General features: G+C 44.9%; 1 protein-coding gene across 2 annotated transcripts in view; it reads left to right on the forward strand.

The window, feature by feature from the left end:
* Positions 1 to 10,171, forward strand: part of ZFYVE9 (zinc finger, FYVE domain containing 9) — a 36,149-nt gene that overhangs the window by 25,215 nt on the left and 763 nt on the right. For both annotated transcript variants that reach the window (XM_010181052.1, XM_010181053.1), the window contains 7 exons: positions 526 to 608; positions 1,357 to 1,461; positions 4,231 to 4,381; positions 5,761 to 5,841; positions 7,157 to 7,319; positions 8,422 to 8,527; positions 9,474 to 9,650. In XM_010181052.1, coding sequence (XP_010179354.1) covers positions 526 to 608; positions 1,357 to 1,461; positions 4,231 to 4,381; positions 5,761 to 5,841; positions 7,157 to 7,319; positions 8,422 to 8,527; positions 9,474 to 9,650 — 866 coding nt within the window. The remainder of the gene's footprint in view (positions 1 to 525; positions 609 to 1,356; positions 1,462 to 4,230; positions 4,382 to 5,760; positions 5,842 to 7,156; positions 7,320 to 8,421; positions 8,528 to 9,473; positions 9,651 to 10,171) is intronic.

Here is a 10,171-nt window from a genome sequence, read left to right on the forward strand (position 1 = left end):
GTATTTTGCATTGCTGACATACCGTAAATGCCCTTTTAATTGTTTTTTACATCCTCCTGCCTGATGAAATAATGAAAACAGAAATTAAATAATCTGAATTATTGCTTGGATGTCACACATCAGCCGCAGAAGGTAAAGGCTTATGATGCTATAGTGGAGAGCAGCAGGATGGTCATAAATAAAGGACAAGCCATTTCCAAGAAGTAGCCTGAGAAAGCGCTTAGAAAGGTCATCTTTGCAGTCAGTGTCCAGGTCGCTGCATTCAGTCTTGCAGTGTGGCACTTGAGAGTGTTCCACATAGTTCTTAGTGTTCCTGGCGTGGTGGGCAAGGAGCCATGACACATCTGAAGTGCATTATAATGATAAACCCTTCTTTCCTTTTGCTTTTTAAACTCTGATCTTCTTTCCAATCTCTTATTTTGCTGCTCCTTACTTTACTCAACTAAGATTGTATTTGAGTCTGGTTTTGCAGAATCTCAGGATGCAGATGTGACTCTGATCTTTTCTGTTTTTATTTTATCCTAGTTTATCCATGCCCACTTTTTAGTGTCAGATTTCGTAAGCCTTTGTTTGGAGAGACCGGACACACGATCATGAACCTCCTTGCAGTAAGTGCTGAGACTGAGTCTGCATGTCCCAGTGGTGTCAGTGGAGCAGCGTGGGGAGAGCTGTGCTCCTGCTGCACGCAGTAGCTAGCAGGCTTAGAAGATGGCAAGAGGAAATAGTGGGCATTTGGATGAATTCACCTGCTGTTACTGCTGCAGGATGTGGTCCTTTGACAACCTGGTGAATTCTGAAAAGGTCCCCAAATCAACATCCAAAACCTGGCCACCTGAGGCTGTTTGGATCTGGAAACAAGTGCAGCAGTTGCCCAGATCCCTTCCTCAGAAGCGCTGGGTCACCACAGCGTGCAGTCACAGCTCTCTGGTTATACAGAGCTTTAGCTGAAGCAAAGTTATTAGATCTTCCTACTTTGCTAATATTTTCAACATAGAAAATTCTCTTTGATGCATGACTTAATCTCACTGCTAGGAAAACTAATAACACGATGCAGTAATGTAACAGATCACAGAGAGCAAATTTTCTTACATACACTGATGACATTCAAGGCTGGGGAATATTAATTTTGGTGTAAGAAAATCTATTAAATTACTGACATTCTTGGTGGTGGTTTTTAATTTGTGTACTTCGATTATGTAGGTTAGAAGCTGTGATGTCTCCATCCTTCCCCGCCTGTCAGTTGCCTATTGCAATTATTTTAATGGGCTAACTAGTAATCACAAGGATAGTTATGAAACCTGCAGTGTTACTGATGATCATCGTGCCTAATTTTCAAAAACTTGTTTTAATTACCAGGACTTCAGAAATTACCAATACACGCTGCCAGTGGTCCAAGGTTTAGTGGTTGATATGGAGGTCAGAAAAACCAGCATCAAAATTCCCAGCAACAGATACAATGAGGTAAAGCTTATAAGAAATACGTTTGTTTACAGTTTCTTTATGACTGGAAGACCTGAATCCTAAAGGAATTTTACTTTATTCACTACCACTAATGATAATGATAATGATAAAGCATGATAAATGCATGAAGCACATTTGTTTACAGTTTCTTTGTGATTGGAAGACCTGAATCCTAAAGGAATTTTGCTTTATTCACTACCCCTAATGATAAAGCATGATAAATGCATGAAGCACACGTGTTTTCAGAGAGAGTGTGGCCCCACGGGGAGAACGCCGTTCAGTTTAGTATTAATTGAACCCTTAAACTCTTTCTCTCCAGGTTTTGAACTGGTTACGTAAAGTGTAATTGTAAATACTTCTGTAGAATAGAGTGCACTTTTTGTAATAACGAATACTGGTTTGATTTGAGCGAATCCGTTGACAAACTTCACACTTGAGGTAAACTGGGAGGAAAAACTGCATTAGCTTTTCTCATCTGTGTTGGCTGCGCATACTTGCAGTATTTATTAGTATTTGTTGGAATGCTGTGTATTCTATGTAAAATATCTCTCAGCATCTCAATTTTATGCTTGATTTCTGGTGTGAGAAAACCAGTGTCTTCAGGATTTAGTGCTGTTGAGAAAGCTTAGTGACAAGACATTTGAGTAGCAATGAAAGAGAGCAGTGGCGACAGCGATTGGTTTTGTCGTCTGTCGAAGAGAAGGGGTCACTTGATATTTTGAATCAGCATTTGGGGTGAAAGCAAAGCTGCTGGGGCAGATGGTATTTGGTATACAGCTTTACCTATTAAGAACATTCCCTGCAAGAAGCATGCGAGTAAAGTAACAATGAAATAAATGTAAAAAAGGAAAAAGTGTTCTTATGTAAAGCAGGATGAAGCAGGAAGATAAGGGGTCTGTTAAAAGGCGCATGAAGTCTTGATGCAGTTGTGAGAAAATGGAAAAGGTCAGTAAAGTCTGCATGGATTAAACCTGCACTGGGGCACCAGGCGCAGTTTTGTAAGCGTTGGCTGTGCCCCACGTTTGCAAGGGCGTGCGACTCAGCTCCCACTGCGCTGCCCTGTGAGGAAACCCCTGGTTCCACAGCTCCGTGAAATCTCTGCATCGGGCTCCGGTTCTTTTTCCAGTGTGGAGCCAGGATTCAGCTTCTTAAATGGACAAAATGTTCTTCATTTACCATTATTGCTTGCAATCCAGTTGAAAGATTAAATTACTAACGATTTTTCATCTGAGTAGAGCTTGAATTAAGATTAATTAAACCGCAAGACCTTTACTTTTCTCTCATGTAAAACAGGATTTAATTAGAAAAGAGTGTCACTCAAACTACCTAGAAATTTAAAAACTTGTTTTCAATCTCGTGGACAGATTAAATGTGGAGAATTCAGGCTGTAATTAACTAATGAAATATTAATATGTAGTTTAAAGTACATATTTTAATCTTCAAAACTACTTTAATTTTCTCCAAGTGGTACCCAGTGTAGCTGTTTCCTGTTCAGTACTTCAGCAAAGGTGACTGTCGTGTTTTGATCGGTCGCCTTGGCACAAAGCACAGGTGCCTCATCCCCTTGTCACTTGTGCTGAAGGCAGCTACGGGGCTGCACAGCGGTGGCTGCTTTTGAGCTGAAGTCTTGTTTCTGGAGCATGGCGTGACAAACTAGATAACGAACTACACTGTTGTCAGCTGCAAAGTCTTAATTAAGTTTCCTCCCCAAACATTACACCTATGCACATTTGTCAATAGTGAGCATCAGCGACTGTTCCTGGCACTGTAATTAAGGTTTTATGGTAGACTGAGACAAGTGTGTTGTGTGCAGTGTGTCTGCTTACCAGCTACAGGAAGCAGAGGTTGGGAGTATGAGTGCTGTTGAGAGATGTCAAATAACTCAGCATTTTCCTTCTCTTCAGGGTTTTCACTAGGGGGGAGGCTGTAATTTAATTTCCCTTTTTTCTTTCAAGCAAACATGTAATTTTGGGGATTGAAACAAATTCCAGAGATAGGTGACTTCCTCAGTTTTCCTTTGAATCAAAAATCTTGTAACCTGAGCCTCCCTGAAGAGGAAAGAGGAGAAAAGGAGAAAAGCGATATAATTTACAAGAATATTTTGCCAAGGCTTGTAACCAGGTGTATGTCAGATGATAGTCAGCAAAACTGAAATGCAGATCTATCACAAACATCTTCTGTTCTTTTTGGAGGCCTCTGCAGAGAATTAAATTATTACTGGATGTCTGATTCAGACTTTTTTACAAAGTCTTCAGAATGGGAGCACTCATACGTGTTTGACCAGTTAATGTGGATGAAGCACAAAGACACCGAAGCTTTGGTGTCTGGTCATGGCAGAGCCAAGATCCAGTGCCACAAGTCCGAGTACCAGTCCAGCACTGAGCCGTGGAGGAAGCATTTATGGTTTATGTCTTAGGTCTTAAGCATCTGTAGTTGTGTGAACAAGCCAGGTATTTCCTCCTAGTGTTTTTCTAATTATTTTTGTGTGTGAATTTATTGTTTAACACAGCTAGAGAAAACAGCTTTTGCAGCCTGTGTAGCTCAGCTACCTCTACCATTTATGTTAATTACATTAAAGGTGCACTTTAAGCATCTAGACCTTATAAGACCTGAACCCTCTTTTCAAAAGCAGTTTATGGCTCCGAGTGCTAAAACCTGATATGAGAATACGAGCACTGTGCAGAAGCTTTGCTCTGTCTGATTAAACTGTTCCAAGAATCACCTGTTTGTGGTCGTGCTTGACGAACAGGTAACCCTTTTTGTTTGCAGATGATGAAAGCCATGAACAAATCCAACGAGCATGTTCTAGCAGGGGGAGCGTGCTTCAATGAGAAGGCAGACTCGCACCTGGTGTGTGTTCAGAATGATGATGGGAATTACCAGACGCAGGCCATCAGCATCCACAATCAGCCAAGGAAGGGTGAGAGCAGGGGTCACGAGGAGGCCGTTCCCTCCTGGGGCTCTGTGTGGCTGCTTTGCTGCTCATGTTACCGCTGCAGCCTGTGGTGTTGCGAGTCGGTCAGAACCGGGTTTGCCTGCATTTCCCAAAGAAAACAATTCTGACTGCTGGCATCGCTGAACAGCAGCTGACTGAGTGCAACACAGGGAATGGTAACACATTGCTCTCTGTCCTTTACCCCCTTGGTGTTTTATTCCCCTTGCAGAATCCACCATCTCAGATGTCAGGGGCACACCGTGTGGTTTGCATCCTCTGTAGAGTCCATGTCACACTTCTCTGTGTCAGTGGTGCTGTTCTGAATTGGTCTGAGAGGTGTTCTACCAACTTCATAGATCAAGCTGACATAAAGCACATAACAGCTTGCTCCCTTGTAAATATGGTGACACTGCTCAGGCCTTGCAGTGCTCCAGAGGTCACAGTGCTTAGACAACACCTCTACATTAATGATGAGAGCTGTCCTTGGCACTGCTGGAGGCTGCAGGTGAGGCTGTGGTTGCCTTTGCTTGGCCCAATCTGTGGGAAAGGAGGAAGATGAGCTTTAGTGTGAGAGAAAGGTAAAGAGGAATAACCAACACCAGCAGCATTTTAATAATGCATCTTCAAGAAACTCCTCATGTTTACTTCAATTAGTCCGTCTAATTCCCAGGCTTTATTTCTGTTAGAGTAGGCTGAAAGGCTGCAGCAGCAGCATGCTGAGAATTCACATGTGGTTCTGGGGAGAATTTCTGGCAAAGACATTTATGCTATCTCCAAATGAGAACAGGCAAGACAGATGCCACCTTTTCTGTTTTGTGAGTATCCCCAGTCAGTCCCGTGCGTGTCCTGGCACTTACGGTCTTACCTGACTTCTGTTCGTGGGACAGAAGTCGGATTTCAATTCGCGATGCTTAATGGTCATTTAAGAGAATTTTACTTTTTAAATCAGGTGGCTTTAGCTGTGGCCTTGCCAGCGGGTTGGTGTCACAGTGTGATCCAGAACCAGCTCGCTCAGTCTCTGCCAGCAGTGTGGGAACATTTGTAAGTTAATGAGGTACTTGGTTACCCTACAGTAGTAGTCCTGAAACTTAGAGGTGTGTATGGGCAGTGGGAGAGCGATGAAATACGAACATTCATTAAGGTTGACAAAAACTGTTGTCCAGTTTAGAAAATAACTGGGCCATTTGCCCTTCCATGTCCAAGCCTGTGATGTGAATTAAAAAGTCGCCGCAATTCAAAGCCAACGTTTGTGCTGATTTACATTAATCGCCTCTCTGGATGGTGGAGCGGTGATGCCCGATTGTCGTGTAAGGCATTGTTTTGATGAAAGCCTAACTAAATCACTCCTGTTGTTGTTGTTGCAGTGACTGGTGCCAGCTTCTTTGTGTTCAGTGGAGCTTTAAAGTCCTCTTCAGGCTACCTGGCCAAATCCAGTATAGTAGAAGGTAAGAACTGAACTGCTTCCTTCAAACACACTGCTTCCCTCTCAATGCGGCTCAGCTCTGTCGTTACCAGGGCCCTGCTGTTTCGCCTTGGGCGTTTGAATCATGCTGCTGCTTCAGCTTTATCCTACTTTTTAGCCAAAAAACCCCCAACCCTGTTTCCTTTAATGAGGAGGAACTTGTCCAGATGCTGTAGAAGAGGGACACGAGGAAATGAGTAAGAGATGAAATACCTGGCTTGTGAGCGTGTGAGCGGTTCACTGGTTTGGGTTGAATGAGGAAATGGTGAGCCCAAGCAATACGGAAAGCGTGACCCACCGGCCGGGAGCGGAAGCCCTGCTGAGCTGACTCTGCTCCCAGGTAGCTCTGCATTGTGCAAGATTAGGAATGGGCGTTGTTTCTGTGCTGGTACGTGGGCAGATGAGACCATGGAAAGTTGAGCTTGTTGAGTTGGCGTCTCCATGATGTGGTTTGTTCTTTAACCAGCTGTCAGATCACCTGTGTACGCTGGAGTGAAAGCAGCGATTGCTTATTAGCTGAGCTACAGAACGCTGTAGTCTGAGCTCACTGCAGATGTGACGGTGCAGACAGCAGCGTTTAAAGTGAGCTCCTGACAGGTGGTAAGGAATGCAGGACGCCCCGTGTGCAGTCAGCCAGCACCGACGAGCAGGAGTTCTTTAAGCTCGCAGCGTGTGAGTGTGCAGTGAGTGGTCACCCAGGGCTGAAAAGCAGCCAGCTCACCGTAAGTCACCCAATGTAGGGCATTACACCACTCTCTGTGGCTAAATCAGTGGTTTAGTGCAAGACGAGGTATGGATGGATTCAGGCAAGGAGTCTGTATACTGGGAAGTGTATAATTCCAGAATTATTTCTGCAGTCATTTAGTGATCCAATCCAAATTCTGTATCTTTTGCCACTGTCAGGCAAGCATTTACTTCCCAAGACCTGGCACCAGTGGAGCGCTGCTTCCAATGCCAGCAGAGGTGACAGCGGAAGGGGGAACGGGGGGGTGGAACATGGGGTTTCGGGGGTGTCTGGAGCAGGGGTGAAGTTTTGAGGGAAACTAAAGCAGCCATTGCTACAGCTGACTTCATCTGCTGGGTGGACTTTCTATGTTACCCTTGTGTTTTCCCAGTCAGTGCCTATCAGCGCTGTGTTTTAGGAATCGGAGAGTGCAGAAATGGTCTTGTAGTGTTGCTGCCTATGACTCTTGAAAGAGTTGTTTAACCTTTCTGTTGCAAAAAAAAAAAAAAAACAAACAGAAAGAAGTTTATTTCTTTTTTTCATATTGGCTCATGAGGATTTCTTGGCTCCCTAGATGGAGTAATGGTCCAGATAACTGCTGAGAACATGGACTCTCTGAGGCAGGCCTTGAGGGAGATGAAAGACTTCACCATCACTTGTGGGAAAGTCGATGCTGAAGAGCCTCAGGAGCACGTTCATATTCAGTGGGTAGAAGATGATAAAAACTTCAGTAAGGGGTAAGTAGAGGAGCAATCGCTTGACATTGAAGGGTGACTGACTACATTTGATAAAAACTTCAGCTGATCTTATAAGGTGCATGAGTCTTCAAAGCAATAGGAACAGGTCTGTGCCTCTGTTTTGAGTGATAAGATGCAATTAAACGTAATGAAAATGGAATAGAGCTTTGGGGCATTAGTTTAGACGGTTGTCTATGCCACGGATTCTTTGCCATTGCCAATATCCAGATATTGGAAACCATTGCTCTGGTTCCAGCACTCAGCGCTGAACCCTGTGCGTTGTGGTCACTTTGCTCTCTTGTTGCTTAGTTTGCATTAAGTTGTGCCGGAAATAAAACTGCTGAACATCAATGGTATATTTGGACTCTTGCTAGTTAAGCCAAAAGAAAGGCATTTATAGCAGTTCAGTGCTGCTGTGATTCGTACAATGCTTAAGGAATCGGCACCTAGAAAGAATGACACCTCTTCAGCTTCAGGCTCTCTGGGTCAGCCTTAGGTTCTGTAATTAACTTCTGGGCCGTGTAAGTTCAGGTATTGCTGGCCTACACTGAGGTTACAAATGAATAAAAATGGAATCTGTATGAAATGCCACGTTGCTGTGTAAGCACCTTATGAGAGCTCAGCTCTGGTGCAAAGCTGTGTTGAAAAGCTGCAGGAAGGTCTTTCCTGCCTCTGGTTTGTGCTTCGTGCCCAGGACGGGCGTTGGGGTAGGAGCTACAGGGGCAGCAGCGAGCACGCTGCGTCCTGGCTCTGCCCTCCTGCCCGCTCCAGAGGCTGCTTGCTGTGACACTCCAGGCCCAGCTCCATCGTCACCAGTAGCAGTTGCATTGCAGGTCCCTGGTTTGGCACCCTGAGAGAAGCCTCTGGGGAGTTCATTCTGAGGCTGACTTGGGTCCGTGCCCTATGGAGCTGATGTGGTAAGCTGCTGTGTAGAAGCAGCTCAAATTGCAGAACACTCAGTTATGGAAAAACCGACAGCGAGACAGTTGGAGGATTCAGGTGGAGCAGAGGAGCTGCCCTTTGATCCCACTGCAGTTCTCGTTTACAGTGCTCTCGTGTCTTCTGCTAAGCCAGAACTTACCCTTTTCCCTCCCTTTCACAGTGTTGTAAGCCCAATTGATGGCAAATCAATGGAGTCTATAACAAGCGTGAAGATCTTTCACGGCTCAGAGTACAAGGCGAACGGAAAGGTCATTCGGTGGACAGAGGTAAGGCAGTCAAGTTGAGCTGCACGTAAACCAACACCGGGCATTTTCAGATTGTCCTGCTCCCCCTGCTCTCCAAAATCAAAGCAGCAAATTTTTCAGAACAAACCTGTCTTACCTTTCCTGCCTGAGGGAAGATTCAGTACAGCGTTGTGCACAGTGGAGCAGCCCATCACTGGAGCACAGCTCAGGCTGCAGTCACAGCCACCCTCTGCGTTAACAGAGGGAGGGAAACAGAAAAATCATTGCTTACTGTGTTACCTGAGGTAACAGTTGGTTTCATCTGCATTTGAGTTAAAAATACCTTTTTAATGGAGACAAATCATCGTAATTTCAAAAAAAAACGTTATTTCTTGAGCCACCTTCTCTAAGATCTTGCTGGTTACAGTGAAAGTGCTGTGGCATAAATCACTTGCATAGCTGACATCACCTGTGACTGCTGGCACACAACTGCTGCTGTGAAAAGACTTCAAGTGTTTCACTTCACCTGCCAAGGAGGAACCCAGGACTCACTCTGCAGCTTGCCACCTTTATCCCATTTTCTCGAGTCAGTTGGGCTCAGCAGTGACAAGTACAGCAGCAACAACACCACCACCAGTACACGTCTTCAGGCTGGGATGGCTTCTACTAAAAATGTGAATTTTCTGAAGTTAACATCTGTTTGAAAGCAGGTTTTTATTTAAAGCTAAGTGCAATACACGGTGAATTTCCATAGTGAGGCTTTTGACCAGCACTGAAAGGCTTTTGAGAACACAACTATTTAAATCTTGCTTTTGAAGTTTTTTTTTTTTATTTTCCCCACTCAGGTGGCTTGGCATCAAGGATCTCTTGCTGCTCTTTTCTGAGCAGCTCTTCTTTAAGTCTGCATTTGTAAAAAGTTTAAATAGCTTCTCAGTAACCTTATTTTCTAGAAAAGCCAAGTGTGTCTTTTGTTAACTCTTTTCCTTAGGTGTTTTTCCTGGAAAATGATGAGCAACACAACGGTCTGAGTGACCCGGCCGACCACAGCAGACTGACTGAAAACGTGGCGAAGGCTTTCTGTTTGGCGCTCTGTCCTCACCTGAAATTGCTGAAAGAAGATGGAATGACTAAGCTAGGGCTGCGTGTCACACTTGACTCAGACCAGGTAAGTCTTGAGTAGTTTTGGTTTAACTGGGGGAGGCTGTTCCCTTGTTTGTTCCCTGAGAAGGAAACACCACTTCCACCATTCTCGTGGTTGAAGAAGTACCAGTATCAGATGCTGATCCAGGGGTGCTGGCTGCTGTTTGGTGTTTCGGGCCGTCTGTTAAAATTGGAAAGCCAGTGCCCAGCCTGAATGAACACCAGGCTTGACCCCCACATGCCACACAGCACCTCCTCTGTAGTCAGAGCCCTGTGAACAGCCATGCCACGTGCTCAAAAACCAGAAGTTAAGGACAGGAGTCTGTTAAATGCCTTCTTGGGTAAGCAGCACTGTTCCCAAGCATGGCGAGGCAGGGAAACAGAGGGAAGGGCCCCTGGAGAGGTTCCACAGCAGAAGCCACAGGCAGAGAAAAGGATCTCCTGGCAAGACAGCTGGCCTGGCCTCGCAGCAGACCTGTTCTTAGTGTCAGCCAGCTTGTAAATACTGCGTGACTTAATCTGCTCCTGCAGGGTGCAGTTCCTGCT

This window comes from Mesitornis unicolor, unplaced genomic scaffold, assembly GCF_000695765.1.
Source record: "Mesitornis unicolor isolate BGI_N332 unplaced genomic scaffold, ASM69576v1 scaffold28993, whole genome shotgun sequence".
Taxonomy (NCBI): domain Eukaryota; kingdom Metazoa; phylum Chordata; class Aves; order Mesitornithiformes; family Mesitornithidae; genus Mesitornis; species Mesitornis unicolor.